The 17,800-nt window shown below is 35.8% G+C and overlaps 1 protein-coding gene across 6 annotated transcripts in view; it reads left to right on the forward strand.

Moving 5' to 3' along the window:
- Positions 1-17,800, forward strand: part of LOC148939273 (uncharacterized) — a 280,313-nt gene that overhangs the window by 65,165 nt on the left and 197,348 nt on the right. For all 6 annotated transcript variants that reach the window (XM_089106654.1, XM_089106655.1, XM_089106657.1 and 3 more), the window contains exon 2: positions 7,867-7,959. In XM_089106654.1, coding sequence (XP_088962780.1) covers positions 7,880-7,959 — 80 coding nt within the window. In that variant the 5' untranslated portion in view covers positions 7,867-7,879. The remainder of the gene's footprint in view (positions 1-7,866; positions 7,960-17,800) is intronic.

Genomic DNA, 17,800 nt, shown 5'->3' on the forward strand with positions numbered 1-17,800 from the left:
TGTGTGTGTGTGTGTGTGTGTGTGTTTGTGTGTGTGTAAGTTTGGGTGTGTATGTAAGTTTGTGCGTGTGTTAGTAAGTGTGCTTTTGGGTGTGTGTGTAAGTTTTAGTGTGTGTGTGTAAGTTTTTGTTTTTGAGATTTATAGTTCTCGAGATTTAGGATGTTTTTTTTTTAATTTAATTTTTTTTGTGAAGGTTAGTTTTATTTTGAATATGTAGGTTGGTGTGTGTGTGTGTGTGTGTGTGTGTGTGTGTGTGTGTGTGTTTTTGTGTGTGTGTTTTTTTTTGCGTGTATGTTTGTTTTTTTGTTTTTGTGTGTGTGTGCGTAAGTTTTCGTGTGTGTGTTTGTGTGTATTTTTTTTATTTTTAGTGTTTTTGTGTATAAGTTTTCTGTTGGGTGTAAGTTTTTGCGTTATTGTTTTAGTTTTTGTGTGTGTGTGTGTGTGTGTAATTTTTTTTTTTGGTAATTTATATTTTGTTGGATTGTAATAGAGTGCGTGTGTGTGAAATTTTTTGTGTGTGTTTTAGTGTATTATTGTTTGTATCTATTCGTGTTTTTGTTAATTGGTTTACTTTTGTTTGTATGAGTTCGTGTGTGTGTGTATTTGTTTTTTTGTGCTTGTTAGTTTTCTTGTTCATGTTTTAGTTTTTATGAGTGTTTATGTGTGTTTGTGTGTAATTGTGTTCTTGCTTGGTTATTTTTTTTCGTGTGTGTGTGTATTAGTTAATTCGTGTGTGTGTGTAAGTTTTTGTGTGTGTGTGTGTTATTGGTTGTGCTATTGTTAAATTGTGCTGTTTTGTGTGTAAGTTTTTGTGTGTCTTTTAATTATTGTTTTTAGTATTTTTGGGTTTTTGTGTGTTTTTGAGTGTTTTTGTTTGAAGTTTGGTGTGTGCAGTTGTTATTGTGGTTTTTTTTTTTAGTATCTTTTGGGTTTTGTGTAGTTTGTGTGTGTGTGTGTGTGTGTGTGTGTGTAATTTTGTTAGTTTTTAATTTTTTGCGTGTGTGTGTAAGTTTTCGTGTGTGTGTGTGTAATTTTTTGTTTGTGTTTGTGTGTTTGTGTTTTTGTTGTTGCTTTGTTGTTTGTTATTTTGTTTTTTCTTTTTTTTTTTTTTTTGTATTTGTGTGTGTGTGTGTGTTTGTTTGTGTGTGTGTGTTAGTTTTGGCGTGTGTGTGTGTGAGTTTTTTTTGTGTTCATTTTTTATTTTTTTTGTATGTGTGTGTTTGTGTGTGTTTTAGTTTTTGTGTTTGTGTAAGTTTTGGCGTGTGTGTGTGTGTGTTTTCGTGTGTGTGTGTGTAAGTTTTGTGTGTGTGTGTGTGTGTAATTTTTTTTTTTCATGTAATTTTTTTTTTGAATGTAAGTTTTATTGTGCATGTGTTAGTTTTTGTGTGTGTGTGTGTGTGTGTAAGTTTTTGTGTGTGTTTGTGTGTTTTAGGTTTGGCTTTTTTTTGTAATTTATCGTGTGTGTGTGTGTGTATTTTTTCGTTTTAATGTTTAATTTTTTGTGTGTGTTAGTTTTGGCGTGTGTGTGTAATTTTTCTTGTGTGTTTGTTTTATTTTTGTGAGTGTGTGTGTGTGTAAGTTTTTGTGCGTGTGTGTGTGAGTTTTTTTGTGTTCATGTGTAAGTTTTTGTGTGTGTGTGTGTGTGTGTGTGTAAGTTTGGGTGTGTGTGTTATTTGTTGCATGTTTGTGTGTTTGGGCGTGTGTTTGTTTTTTTATGTTGTGTGTGTGTGTGTGTGTGTGTGTAAGTTTTTATGTTCATTTAAGTTTTTGTGTGCATATTAGTTTTCGTGTGCATGTGTAAGTTTTTGTGTGCTTCCCAAATCATAATTTTCTGAAAGGACACACCTATGAAAGGCTAAGAAATCTAGCTTAGAAAAGTCAAAAATAACAAATTAACCATCCCAAATCATAGGTCTCAGTCAACACACACCTACGAATGGCTATGAAATCCTGCTCAGAAAAGTCAAAAAATATCAACCCACACACCCCAAATCATAGGTTTCAGACTTCACACACCTACGAAAGACTAAGAAATCCGGTTATGAAAAGTCAGAAATAGCAAATTACATATCCCAAATCATAGGTTTCAGACAACACTCACCTATGAACGGCTAAGAAACCTAGCTCAGAAAAGTCAAAAATAGCAAACTAGTCATCCCAAACTATATGTTTCAGACAAAAAACACCTATGAAAGGCTAAGAAATCCAGCTCAGAAAGGTCAAAAGTAGCAATCCATCCACCCCAAATCATAGGTTTCAGACACTACACACCTATGAAAGACTAAAAAATCCAACTCAGAAAAGCCTGAAATATCAAACCACACATCCCAAATCATAGGTTTCAGACACCACACACCTACGAAAGACTAAGAAATCCGGTTATGAAAAGCCGGAAATAGCAAATTACACATCCCAAACTATTGGTTTCAGACAACATTCACCTACGAAATACTAGAAAACCTTAGTTCAGAAAAGCCTGAAATAGCAAACTACACATCCCAAATCATAATATTCTGACAACACATACCTATGAAAGGCTAAGAAACCTAACTCAGAAAAGTCAAAAATAGTAAACTACACCCCCCAAATCATAGGTTTCAGACACTATACACCTATGAAAGACTATGAAATCTAGCTCAGAAAAGCCCGAAATAGTAATTTACATACCCCAAATCATAAGTTTCAGACAGCATTCACCTACGTAATACTAAGAAACCTTAGCTCAGAAAAGTCTGAAATAACCAACTACTCATCCCAAACTCGAAGTTTCAGACAACAAACACCTATGAGTGACTAAGAATCCTAGCTCTGAAAAGTCCAAAAAGCAAACTACACCTCCCAAATCATACTTTTCTGAAAGGACACACATATGATAGGCTAAGAAATCTAGCTCAGAAAAGTCAAAAATAGCAAATTAACCATCCCAAATCATAGGTTTCAGTCAACACACACCTACGAATGGCTAAGAAATCCAGCTCAGAAAATTCAAAAAAATAGCAACCCACACACCCCAAATCATAGGTTTCAGACACCACACACCTACGAAACACTAAGAAATCCGGTTATGAAAAGTCAGAAATAGCAAATTACATATCCCAAATCATAGGTTTCAGACAACACTCACCTATGAACGGCTAAGAAATCTAGCTCAGAAAAGTCAAAATAGCAAACTAGTCATCCCAAACTGTAGGTTTCAGACAACAAACACCTATGAAAGGCTAAGAAATCCAGCTCAGAAAAGACAAAAGTAGCAATCCAATCACCCCAAAACAAATGTTTCATACTACACACACCTATGAAAGACTAAGAAATCCAGCTCAGAAAAGTCAAAACTAGCAAACTACATATCCCAAATCATCGTTTTCAGTCAACACACACCAACGAAAGACTAAGAAACCGAGCTCAGAAAAGTCAAAAATAGCACACTATTCATCCCAAACTATTTGTTTCAGTCATCATTCACCTACGAAATACGAGAAAACCTTAGCTCATAAAAGTCTTAATTAGCAATCTATACATCCCAAATCCTAATTTTCAGACAACTCAAATCAATGAAAGACTAAGAAATCGAGCTCAGAAAAGTCGAAAATAGCAAACTACACCTCCCAAATCATAGGTTTCAGACACTACACACCTAAGAAAGACTAAGAAATCCAACTAAGAAAAGTCAAAATAACAAACTACATATCCCAAATCATAAGTTTCACTCAACACACATCAACGAAAGGCTAAGAAACCTTAACTCATAAAAGCCTGAAATAGCAAACTACTCATCCAAAACTATTGGTTTCAGACAACATTCACCTAGGAAATACTATGAAACCTTAGCTCAGAAAGGCCTGAAGTAGCAAACTACCCCTCCCACCTCCGCGGTTTCAGACAACACCCCGCCCCGACAGCCGAGGGCTCGGCGAGCGCCTTTGTGGGTCGGGGGGTCCCTTGAGGGTCGGTGGTCCTTTGGGGGTTCGGGGGGACCTTGGGGGACGGGGGGATGGGCTTTGGGGTCCGGGGATGGCATTTGGTGGTCTGGTGGGCCTTGGGGCGCCGGGGCTTTGGGTGCCTGGGGGACATTTGGGGACCGGTGGAGGGCCTTTGGGACCCCGTTGGTCCTTTGGGAGCTCGATGGGCCTTTGGGGGGCCCGGGGATGGCATTTGGGGGTCTGGGTGGGCCTTTGGGGGCGCCGGTGGCCCTTTGGGAGCTAGGGAGGCCTTTGAGTGTCCGGGGGGGCAGTTGGGGGCCTGGGGGACATTTGGGGACCGGTGGAGGGCCTTTGGGAGCTTGGGGGGCCTTTGAGGACCGGGGGTTCCTTCGGGGTTGGGGTAGGAGGATTGGAACCCTTTGGGGTTGGGTTAGAGGACCTCACAACACTGTTCAAATGAAACTTGTGTATTATAACGACCACAGAGTTTCACCATTAAATTCTCTTCTAAAATCTCTTCAAAAATCTTCTTTTAAAATGTCTCTATCTGTTTCGCCGAAATAGTTCCATAACCTGTCTAAAACGGTTTCGCCCAAATAATCCCTAAACGCAAATTCAGCGTGTTCCTTTGTTATTGGCATCTCTGCGCTAACGCATTTCAAATTAATAGGAAACCTTTTCGCGCACTAAAACAATTCATCGCTAAGATGTTTCTTGCCTAATTGTTCCCATGGCCTTTGGTTATTAATATCTTTTGGAGTTCGACCAGTAGAACTGTTCCCGAAGCAAAGACATTAATGATTTGGATCTATTCCTGGAGAAATCGTTTCTAGGCGGAAATTTTTAAAGTCTGACAGATGATGTCATTGATCGATTGATCTGTCAAGAAAAGGGAAATTAATTTGTTGTTTCTAAGGGGAATTATTGATTCACGATAGGTGGATTGAGGTCGACAGCACAGGTGTTCTGACTCGTGACAGCACCATGTGGTTTATGGTTTTCTCAGGGAGAAAGTTACTGTTTTTTCAAATTCTCACAGACAAAAACAAAAAAAACATACAAAAATGTGATAAAGTTACTGTTTTTTCAAATTCTCACTGACAAAAACCATAAAAACATACATAAATGTGACAAAGTTCCTGTTTTTTCAAGTGAGAAAATTCCTGTTTTTTCATTCTCAGTGAGAAAACCATAAACCACGTGGTACTGTCACGAGTCAATAAGGCATCTCTACTAACACGCACACTTAACAATGCACATTTATTTCAGTAAACTCATTTGAATTTTTCTTCAGTAAAGTACAAATTATATTCTGGCTTTTAGAAAGCATAGGGGTTTTGAACCCTACTCACATTAATTTATGCTCGTTTTGAGTTCGGCTCTAATATTTATTTTAATTTTTGTTCGTTCTGGGTTTTATTTATTTATTGATACTGATTTGGGGTAGTTGTATGCTTGGTAGATAATATAATAGTCCGGACGCCAGGTGTTGAAAATGTGAACCATACCACGACGGAATGGGGCTGCTACGAGAATTAGCCTACCCTCCACCCCCTGAATTGACCATGCGGATTCAAAAATACCAATGGCACTTGCTTGCGAGTGGTGGAACACTCCGAAAATTGATATTTTATTATATTTTGGTGTTTCATGCAAGAAAATGCATGTTCCACAAAGTTTGAGGTGCAGTTTTCCGCTCAAATAGAAATGCCTAGAAGCCATATAATGTTTTCATAACAAACTAACACGATTAGTTACAAAAATGGCAGAATTAAAAAAAATGGCAAAACTATATGAGTCTTGAACAGTCTTGGAAAGTATAAACAAAATCAAATTGAATATTAGATATACAATGATATTAATTGTTGAAAGATCCATCGGTTCAAGATTTTGTTTTCACTGTAATTTTTATTTTCATTTTCAATCCTGTAAGAACTGGAAAATAATAAATTTGTAATATACAAGTAATTCATTTTCAGTGAAGCAAAAATGACGCAGAAGGCTTTAGGTTTATACAGTTAAAGAAGGGGGCAGTATCCAAATTTTGCTTGTAGTGAAACTATATTTATCTTGACCAATCTTGAAAAGAACTAATACATTAAACTGAATATTTGATGCATAATGATATTAATTGCTAAAAGCTCATCAGTTAAAAATTTTACTGTAATTTAAATATTTATTTTCAATATTAAGTACAAAAGAAAACATATGTAATATGATTCATTTTCAGTAAAGCGCCAATGACGCAGTAGGTTTTAGGCTTCTGCAGTGATATGATACCCAAACTCTTGTTTGTAGCTATTTTTATTCGATTCAAACTTGATTTGCATATTCAATTTAAGTTTCACTCGTTTTAAGATTTATTTATTCATTTACATTAATATATATTGTATGTTTGTTCGCATTGATTGTTTATTTAATTTCCGTTCGTTTTAAGTTTCATTTATACTTTAATAACAAAATATTTGTTTTCGTTTTAAGCTTGATTTTCATATTCAATCTAAGCATTACTCGCTTTAAGATCTATTTATACATTTATATTATTACTTGTTGTATGTTTTTTGCTATGATTGTTTATTTCATTTCTGTTCGTTTTGGATTTCATTTATTCTTTAATAGTAATTTCTTGTCGCTTTGAGCTTGAATTTCAACAGGTATATGTATCTCCTGAGCTTAAGTTTAAAATGGCCTTTACTTTTCTTTGAAAAACTTATTTTTCGGAAAGTTTTTTTAATTAATTTTTGTTCGTTTTTGATTGCAAAAAGTTTCAAGTTTTTACGGCATGGGTGGGGGGGGGTCACTTACTGTCCGATTATTCTTGACTTTAAAAAACGGATTTAGAACTTTCAATTTAAATCGAATGAGGCTTTTTTCAAAGTTTATACGATTACCTCTTTGATAAAAACCTTCCATATGAACAATAGACAGCTTGCATAACTCGTGGACAGCGATTGACAACAATAAATTGATTGAAAAAAATAGCTCCAATAAGGGGGTTTAGACCATTTCACTTGCTGACACAATGGGTCATGACTGTTTGGAATTGACCTTAGTAGGAACTTGTGTGCCAAAGCAATTTTGCATCTATCACAGAGTATTTATTTTAACCTTATAATTAGTTAAATATAATAGATTTCCTGTGTGTTCTTCCATAAAAAACCCCTTCCCATAAGTTATAAACCCCCCTCGATAAGTTATGCCCACGGGAATAACTTACAACGCCTACCCCGGGGCCCTGGTGGGCTGTGTCGACACCGGAGTTTTTTTGTTATCAGAACTTTGAACTATTTTAACAAAATGTCTATCTCAAAATTTTTATCTGATGCATTTAGGGCGTGGAGGAGGGAGAGGGGCTAGTTGCCCTTCAATCTCTTTTGACTCTTAAAAAGTGAACAAGAACTTTCAATTTTCAATCAAATGAGCCCTCTCTAAAGTTTATACGAGCATCCCTTCCATAAGAAATAATATGAAGGATTCGGAGAATCCTTCAACCCTTGCCCTGAGGGCTTTGGGGGAGTTGTAATCCTCAAAGACCTAATTTCCAGAACTTAAAACTACGTTTAATAAAATGGCTGTCTTAAAATTTTGATTGGATGTGTTTGGGGAAAAGGTGGGCGTGAGAGGGGGGTTAGTTGCCCTCAAATCACTTTCGACTATTGCAAAGGGCACTATCCCTCGGAATTTCCAATCGAATGAGCCTTTTTTGAAGTTTCTACGACACCGCCTTCTATAAAAACCTTATATGCCCCCAGGGCATAACTTAAAACCCTTGCCCTGAGGGGTTTAAATGTAGATTTCATTGTTGATGCATATATTGATGATCGACATTTCTATTCTTGTAATGTTTTGGTTTCTATAGATGCTTAAACGAATTGACTTGCACAAAATTTTTTCCTTTCATTTCAGCCCATGAGTTGATATTCTAATAGTGTACATTTGATTCTAGATATAGTCAAAATATGGGAAAAGGAGACCCACTTTGTCCACTTGGCTTCCATCCGCAAGTAAGATGGCCAACCAGGTGTAAAAGATGTTTCAGGTTAGTTTATTAATACAGTTTGTAATTAAATTTAAGTACCACTTACACTGAAACATACACAACCGAATGTATCTTAAAAACAAGAAAAATCAGGAATTCAATTTTTGAAGAAAATGACGCTAATTAGTTTCTTTTAGTAGTGAATGCCAAATTAAAATAAAAGAAACATTAGTGAAAATCAGCCAAAAATCAGCTAAAACCATAAAGGAACAAACAGCTGAAGCAAACGTAGCTTTTCTTTGAAAATGTACATCTCTGTGGGAATTAACAAAAATCTTTGAAATAATTTTGAACTAATTTATTTTTGCAAACGACATACTAAAAATACTGACAACGTACACAAATTTAAACATTTTTTAATGTTTAGAAACAATTATTATCGCTTGGTAAAAAGGAATAAGCGTATTGCCAGAAAACATATCAGAGGTTTTCTTCCTCAAAAACTCATTGGATGCCCTTGGATTCTGCTGACATAATTAGCTTTCGTTTTGACGGACTTATACGTAAAACGTAGCACCTTATTAAGTCGAGTCTAGCAAATGTGCTGAGGAAAAAAAAGGATGGCAAGCGCAAGCCTTTTCCTCAACCATTGAGGGATGGCTTATGGAACTCCAGGGTCCCTTTTAGGTATTTCCCCTTCAACCATTCCCAACTTTCCCCTGCGCAAGCCTTTGTTTCAATAATTTCTAATTTTTCTAGTACATTGTTGAAAGACAATGTAAAAATTTTTTTTTTTCATCCTTTGTAAAAAAAGGATGAAAAGAAATATTGAATTCAAAAAGTGACTTGTACAAATTGCCCCTCCTTTGTGGCGGTACTAGTCATATCTTTAAGTGGAAGTATCCGAGCAATGGAAGTTTGAACTTTAAAAATATGCGGTTGAAAGAATTAGAATTAAAGATTCTTGGCAACGTAAAATGAATAACTTAAAAATTTCTGTCAGAGGAAGTAAGTAAATCGGTCCAGTTTCTTTTCTTAACAGTTCATTTGCTTGGCAGGGTTCATTTTGCTCTTATTGGTACTGAATAGGAGCTCTGTGGTGAGGCGTATTTATTGGTATTTCAGTGGTGTAGTCGTAGATGCCTTTATTCTCCCTTTATAGGGGAGATAAACTATGGCCCTAAGGTAATTAAACTTTGGTAGCGTGCCTTAGGCTATGACCGGACTAATAAGGCTTACGAACTGAGTATGTTTGAGGGGCTAAAAGTAGATTGTATAGAGGTTGGCTAAGATGCAATATTTTTATTCAATTAAGATATAAAAATTCCAGATATAGATATTCTACTGGGACTGGCTGTCCCAAATAGACCACAAGTCTCGGAAAACTACAATAATATATAATGATACTTAGACACTTACAATAATTCGACAATTTTCTAAGGAATTTCTAAATCAACGGACCAGAGGTCAGTCCGGGAAAAAGCTAGTATCAGTCTACCCCTTCCTATAAAATGTATCTCTTATACATTTTTATCAACCACACCTTCCTTTAACCAACCGACGCAATAGCTAGGAAGTGGTGATTTCTCAATTTCCCGTTAAGCAGAAACTTGGCAGGATATATTCCTTATCTTAATACAAAGTGGTATTTCTAAACTTTGCATTTGCATCTTAATATATTTTTACTAAATTCATAATTAACTAAATTAGAAAGCTTTACCACAGCTCATAAATGGCCTTATAAGCCTCCGTCCCTAGGGAGCCGCGAAAAAGAGCCCTAAACTGCAGCTCACAGTGGTGGAGCGGCGTAACATGCTACCAATTGCCTCGCTCGATTGATAGGACGGCTAACGAAGCAGGGTGCCAAGGGTCTGGGAAATCTTTGGTGAAGAATATTTAAAACATTTGGAAATTAAAAATCACCCGCAGAATAGATCTACTACGACTTTCACAGTAGCCGACGGTTGCCAGGTCAGGGTGGTGCCTGGTTTAACAAGTATGCAAGCTACATGACCAAGAAATCTACAGCTGGTCGAGAATTCCCAATAGCGAAGTTAACAGTTGTTTTGATCTGTCTGAAGAGCTATTTCTTGTTATCAAAAGATGTCGCCTCAAGCTCTTCGCCCTACCTAGTGTCACTCAAAGATACAACATGTTGAGATGTCCTCATATTCGAGGCAGTACATTCCTGGAGATGACAGCTGGGAAGACAGAAGAAGAATCTTTGGCGAAAATTCAAAAAAGACCTCAAACTATGGGGAGGCTTCCGGACGCATGGTTGGAGATGGGACTGGGACTGGTTGAAGATCACCAAAGAAGCTGCAGCTGACATGTCAAAGTGGTCTTTGGGAGTGACTCCAAGATCCGTTGGTGCCATGCAGGACAGTTCGTTTTTTTGGTTCCCGTCAAAAATAAGTATTCATACTGACTTGGCTCTATTAAAATAATTTTCAAAAACACTACTAGAAAGTTTGTCTATTGCAACATAAATTTGCAAAACTGGTGGCCAAAGATTGATAGTAACTTTTGAATATATATTGATATAGTAAGATGGTAAAGTGGAAGTGGAAAAAAAAAAAAAAATCAAAAAAAAAAATCTGCCGTCTACCACCGCTCTTTCCACAGTATATAGCAGAGGAATTGAAACAATTTAAATTAAAACAATGGTAAATGATGGTGTTTTCCTATCCTTTATTTCTGTTTTGTTAAAAGTGATCTTTTTTTCAAATATTTTAATTAAATTTTGCTTGTTTGTTGCCAATATTGCCAGATGCCAGCTTCGAAAACTGGGCATCAAGTTTGGGCATGTTTAAAAATAAATTGAGAAACATTTCAAGCAGAAAAAAATAATGTTTGAATTCCCGATTTCTATCCAAACTTGTAACAATTTTGATACTTTTGATTCGAACATCTCCCAACGTGTAAAATTTATAATTAGCAAAATACCTTTATTTAGCATTCAGAAAATAACTTTATGTCAAAGCTTTTTGTATGTCTCAAAAGCTTTTTCTTTCGCAAGAAATACCCTGACCTTCTGTTGTTTTTTGTTTCTTAATATCCCAAATGCAAGAACCCTTAAACAGAGTTTATTTAATAAAAGTTAAAAAAAAGGTCAAATAGAGAAGTTTTCTTATGCTGGAGTCCAGTGGCATCATGAATCAAATAGCACCCTAAACTTTTCAAAGTTCGGGTGTCGTTGGCACTTGGCAATTTTCTGAAAATGAAATATAGTTGAACAATTAGCCTTTTTTGATTATAACACTGACATTCAAAATTGCTGAGACTTCCAGAAATCAATATCACTATGTATTAAACAATTTGTTGACCTTTATTAGTTTTTTTCCAGTAATCTTTACTATAATGGTGATTTTTTTGTCGATGTTTGAACAAAGAAAAATCATGCTGTTCAAAATAAATTCGTTTTCAATAAAACGCATATGACTCAAGTCGTAAACACAAACAATAGGTAAAACAATAGGGAAATTTTGAAGACTGAGAAATTCGCTCAAAACTCAAGTGAATATTTCAACCTTATATTCAAGGGCCGTCCTCAGCAAAACATATTTAAATAAATAAAAAAAGACTTACAGTAAAATTTGACCTTTAAGTAATTAATTTAAAAAACTTTTTCCACAAAATAAGTTTTTCAAATAAAAGTAAAGAACTCCAATAAACAAAAATGAGCAAAAATAAAATCAAATAATCTACCAAGCGTGAAACTACCACAAATCAGCATTGATAAATAGATGAAACCCAAAGTGAACAGAAATTACAATAAATAACCGGGTCAAACTCAAAACGAGCAGAAATTAACATAAGTTGGGCGCAAAATCTCTATGTCTTCCCAAGGCCAGAACAAAATATGCACTTTACTGAAAAAATACAAATGAATGTGTATTGTCAGTTTAATATACATATACTGATATTTAGTAATCAAAATATTAAAATTATTTGATTTATTAAAGTTATAAAATAAAAACATTTATATTTTTTTCAGTAAAGTGCAAATTATTTATACGCTACAAATCCCTTCACAACTATTGAAAAGGGCATTAGCCCCTTCTATTTTCAATAAAATGAGCCCTTTTCGAATTTCCAACGACAACTCCTTCGATACCAAGTGCCCTGGTATAAACAACAACAACAACAAAAAATAATACATTATACCCACTTCGATCTTTACTTTAAAAACATCAGGCCTTCCAATCACTTTCGACTATTAAAACGGGCACTATGTTTTTCAATTTCCAATGGAATGAGCCCTTTTGGAAACGACAACGCTTTCTATAAACACCTTATATGCCCCAGGGCATAAATTACAACCCTTACCCTAAGGTCTGCTAGGGTGGTTGTCATCCTTTAAGACCGAATTTTCAGATATTTTGACTACGTTAAACAACATGGCTGTCTCAAAATTTTGATTGGATGTGTTTGGGGAAATGATGGGCGTGAGCGGTGTGTTAGTCGCCTTCCAATCACTTTCGACTATTAAAAAGGTTAGAAGGCACTCCAATTTCAAATTGAATGAGTGCTTTTCGAAGTTTCTACGACAACTTCTTCGATACGAAGTGCCCTGCTCTAAAGGAAATAATTCATAAATAATACATTGTGCCAACATCGTACTTATATACCCCCATGGTATAACTTACAACCCTTGCCCTGAGGGCTGTGGGGGGAGGGGTTGTCATCCTTAAAGACCTAATTTCCAAAACTTTCCACTACGTTGAATAAAATGGCTATCTAAAAATTTTGGTTGGATGTGTTTTGGGGTAAGGTAGGCGTAAGAGGGGGGTTAGTTGCCCTCCAATTACTTTCGACTGTTAAAAAGGGTACTATCCCTTTGAATTCCAAATTGAATGAGCCCTTTTTCAAGTTTCTACGACAAATATCTTAATAAAAACCTTATATGCCTCCAGGGCATAACTTATAATCCTTGCCCTGAGGGTTGTGGGGAGTGTCCTCCTCAAAAATATATTTTCTGTCTGGAAATCAACTACGCTGAACAAAATGGCTATCTCAAAATTTTTATTGGGTGTTTTGGGGGAATGATGGGCGTGCGAGGGGGCTAGTTGCCCTCCATTCAGTTTCGACCATTGAAAAGGGCACTAGCCCTTTGAATTTCCAATCGAATGAGCCTTTTTTTAAGTTTCTACGACAACCCCTTCTATAAGAACCTTATATGCCCCAGGGCATAACTTAAAACCCTTGCCCTGAGGGTTGTGGAGGAGTGTCCTCCTCAAAAATATATTTTCTATCTGGAAATCAACTACGCTGAACAAAATGGCTATCTCAAAATTTTGATTAGATCTGTTTGGGGGAATGATGGGCGTGGGGAGGGGGGGGGGGCTAGTTGCCCTCCAATCACTTTCGACTATTAAAAAGCCCTCTCTCCCTCCACGCTCTTTTTTCCTCAAACCCATCAGATAAGAACTTTGAGATAGCTTTTTTTTAAAAAGTTCAAAGACCATATAACGAAAACTCAGGGGTCAACACAGCCCCCCAGGGCCCGAGGGCATGTTTTTTAAGTTAAGCCCTGGGGGAATATATGGTTCTTATTGAAGGGATGCTCGTAAGAAATTCAGAGATGGCTCATTTGATTGGAAATTGAAAGTTGTATTTCAGTTTTTTAGAGTCAAAAGAGATTGGATAGCAACTGTCCCCCCCACGCCCCCCTCTCGCCAAATGCCTCCAATAAAAATTTTGAGATAGCCATTAGGTTAAAAATTGCTCAAAAGTCAGATAACAAAAACTCAGGTGTCGTCACAACCCCCCAAGGCCATGGGGCAGGCGTTGGAAGTTATGCTCTGGGGCATATATTCTTCGTATGAAAGGGATGCTCGTATAAACTTCAGAGAGGGCTCATTTGACTGGATATTGAAAGTTTGAGCTCACTTTCTAACAGTCAAAAGAGATCCGAGGGCAGCTAGCCCCCCCCCCCCACGCCTTCTTTTTTAAAACACATCTGATGAAAATTTTGAGATAGACGTTATGTTAAAAATAGTTCAAAAGTCAGATAACAAAAAATCTGGTGTCAGTAGAACCCCCCAGGGCACAGGGGAAGGCGTTCTAAGTTATGCCCTAAGGGCATTTATGGTTCTTATGAAAGGGATGCTCTTATAAATTTCATAGAGGGCTCATTTGATTGGAAATAGAAAGTTCTAGTTCACTTTTTAAGAGTTAAGAGAGTTAAACTAGCCCCCCCGCTCTTTTTTCCCCAAACCCGTCCGCTACAAGTTTTGAAATAGCCAGTTTTTTGGAAATTGTTCAAAATTTAGATAACAAAAACACCCCCCAGAGCCCGTGGAATATGCGTTGTAAGTGTTGTCCTTGGGGCGAATATGGTTCTTATGAAACAGATACTCGTATACACTTCAGAGCGGGCTTATTTGATTGGAAATTGAAAGTTCTAGTTCAATATTTTAGAGTCAAAAGATATCAGAGGGCAACTAGCCCCCCCCACACACCCTTTTTTCCCCAAGCCCATCCGATAAAATTTTTATAATAGCCTTTTCATTAAAAATAGTTCAAAGGTCAGATAAAAAAAATTCCTGTGCCAGCGGAACCCACCAGGGCCCGGAGGCAGGCATTATGAATAATGTACTAGGGGCATATATAGTTTTTATGGAAGGTATACTCGTATAAACTTCATAGAGGGCTCATTTGATTGGAAATTGAAAATTGTAATTCACTTTTTAAGAGTAAAAAGTGATCGGAGGGCAGCTAGACATCCCCCACACTCCATTTATTTTTTTCCCAGAGGCACTTCATATAGAAGGGGTCATCGTGTAAACTTCAAAGGGGGCTCATTTCATTGGAAATCGAGAGTTCTAGTGCCCTTTTTAAGAGTTAAAAGTGATCAGAGGGCAACTGCCCCCCCAAGCCCCTTTTCCCCCAATACATCTGATAAAAAATTTGAGGTAGCCATTTCGTTAAAAATAGTTCAAAGATCATATTACAGAAACTCCTTTACGTATGGTCATTTCGTTAAAAATAGTCCAAAGGTCAGATAAGAAAAATTCCTGTGACGACACAACCCCCCCCCCCAGGGCTGGGGCAGGCGTTTTAAGTATTTCTCTGGGGGCATATATGGTTTTTATGGAAGGTGTGCTCGTATAAACTTCAGAGAGGGTTTATTTGAATGGAAATTAAAAGTTGTAATTCATTGTCTCAGAGTGAAAAAAAAATTCGGAGGGCAACAAGCCCCTCCCACCCTCAACGCCTTTGGCTGTATCGGATGGATAAACCCATCCGATAAAAATTTCAGGTGACCATTTTGTTAAAAATAAATCAACCATCAGATACTACAACTCCAGGGTCGGCACAACCCTCCAGGGCCCAGGAACAGGCGTTGTAAGTTATACTCTGGGAATATATATGGTTCTTATCGAAGGGATACCTGTATAAAATTCAGAGAGGGCTCATTCGATTGAAAAATAGAAAGTTCTGGTTCACTTTTAAAGAGTCAAAAGAGACCGAAGCTTAATGTAGTCCCTCCATGCCCTTTTTCCCCAAAACCATCGGATAAAAATTTTGAGATATCAATTTTGTTAAAAATAGTTCAAATATCAGATAATAAAAACTCCGAGGTTGACAGAAACCCATTTTTTCACTTTGATATTGTTACTTTGATATCAGTTTTGACACTTTGATGAATATTCGATTTTTTTTTTATGTTTGATTTTGAAATGAGGAATTGTTAAGAACTTGAAATTTTTTGCAATCAAAAACGAACAAAAATTAATTAAAAAAAACTTTCCGAAAAATATGTTTTTCAAAGAAAAGTAAAGGCCATTTTAAACTTAAGCTCAGTAGATACAAATACATGTTAAAATTAAAACTCAAAACGACCAGAAATTACTATTAAAGAATAAATGAAACCCAAAACGAACAGATATTAAATAAACAATCATAGCAAAAACATACAACAAGTAATAATATAAATGAATAAATATATCTTAAAGCGAGTAATGCTCAGATTGAATATGAAAATCAAGCTTAAAACGAAAAAAAAAAATTTCCTATTGAAGTATAAATGAAACTTAAAACGAACAGAAATTAAGCTAACAATCAATGCAAAGAAGTTTACAATAGATATTAGTGTAAATTCATAAATAAATCTTAAAACGATTGAAACTTAAATTGAATATGCAAATCAAACATGCAACGAACAAAAATCACCACAAACAAGAGTTTGGGCATGACCTCATTCTCTCACTGTCAAAGTCTAAAACCTACTACGTCATTGGCGCTTTGCTGAAAACTATATGCGTCTTGAACAGTCTTGGAAAGTATAAACAACATCAAATTGAATATTTAATGTATAATTGTATTAATTGTTGAAAAATCCATCCGTTCAAGAATTTATTTCACTGTAATTTTATTTTTATTTTCAATGCTGTAAGAACTGGAAAAGAAAATATTTCTAATATAATTCGTTTTCCGCTAAGCACCAATGACGCAGTAGGCTTTTGGTTTTTTATTTACAGTTAGGAAAGGAGGCAGTATTTTAACACTTGTTTGTAGGGAAACTACATCAGTAGTATGTATATAAGAGTTCCGAGCGCAGTGTCCCCCAATATAGGTATAACGATTCCGATCGCAGTGTCCCCTCATATAGCTATAATATTTACAAGCAGACAGTGTAATGACCGATTCAACTACCGTGAAAATTCGTGCTGATCTGTGTTCAAAGTGCGTGACGTTTCCTTTGTATGAAATTTTGAAATTCTTTTGTAATTTAATTTGTTAGGCGTGGTTGACTTATGTTTAACCTTGAACTAATTTACAAAAATTAATTTATTATTAATTAATTTACATAATTACATTAATTTACATAATTACATTAATTTACATAATTACATTATTTTTTTTTATTATTTTAATAGTTTTTTTTTTATTGAAAACATTTTAGTGTACTCTAATGATGATATTTTTATTTTCCAATGGTACGATTTTTTACATTATGAGCATCTTCCCATTTATTTATATGAAATTTGTGTTTGATGTAAGAATTGAACGTGAAACACGTGATTTCCTAAGGTAAAAGAACGACACGTTAATTGACTGAACCAACAAGCAATTGAACATATTATGATTTTAGAAATACATCCAATGAATTGTTTCTGGGACATTGCCCAACTGATGTTAAGCGTCACAATATCGTAACAGGTTCATTCCATTGAACTGGAACAAGTTCAAGCACATTCAATTTATCAATTGGATTTTTGATAGGTGTTAGGTGACATGTTTTGGGGCATTTTTATGACATCATCATGAGAATATATACCACGATGAATCACATATCCATATATACCACGATATACCAAGATATACCAAGATATATACCACGGGAATGCATACCACGATGATTTGAGATGCATACTAGACAAACAATTTCTTCTGATACTTGGGCCCCAAGTCCTACCCCTATCCCTCAACCCTATCCCTCCACCATCCCTCCCACCCCTATACCCCCCCCCTCCCTCCCACCCCCCCCCCCAAAATTTTTTTTTTTCAAAGTTCATTTTGGATTTTTACATTCTCTTGATTTTTCAAATTTCATTTTGTATTTTTTTCTTTGAAATGCAACAGTTGGAATATTTCAGTAGTATTTTTTCATGATTTATCTTGTCACAGTTACATTCTCTTAATTTTTCAAAGTTCATTTTGAATTTTAATCCTTGAAATGCAAGAGTTGGAATATTTCAGTAGTGTTTTGTTGTGCTATACGTTGTCACAGTTACATTCTTTTGATTTGTCAATGTTGCTTTTGAATTTTTATCGTGAAATGCAAGAGTTGGAATATTTCAGTAGTGTCTTGTTGTACTTTACCATGCCAGAGTTGCAGTCTATCGATTTTTCGATAATAATTTTGAACTTCGTTAGTCCATTATAATAGTTG

This window comes from Artemia sp. Qi Xiang Cuo, chromosome 21 (assembly GCF_049724085.1).
Source record: "Artemia sp. Qi Xiang Cuo chromosome 21, ASM4972408v1, whole genome shotgun sequence".
In the NCBI taxonomy this organism is placed as follows: domain Eukaryota; kingdom Metazoa; phylum Arthropoda; class Branchiopoda; order Anostraca; family Artemiidae; genus Artemia; species Artemia sp. Qi Xiang Cuo.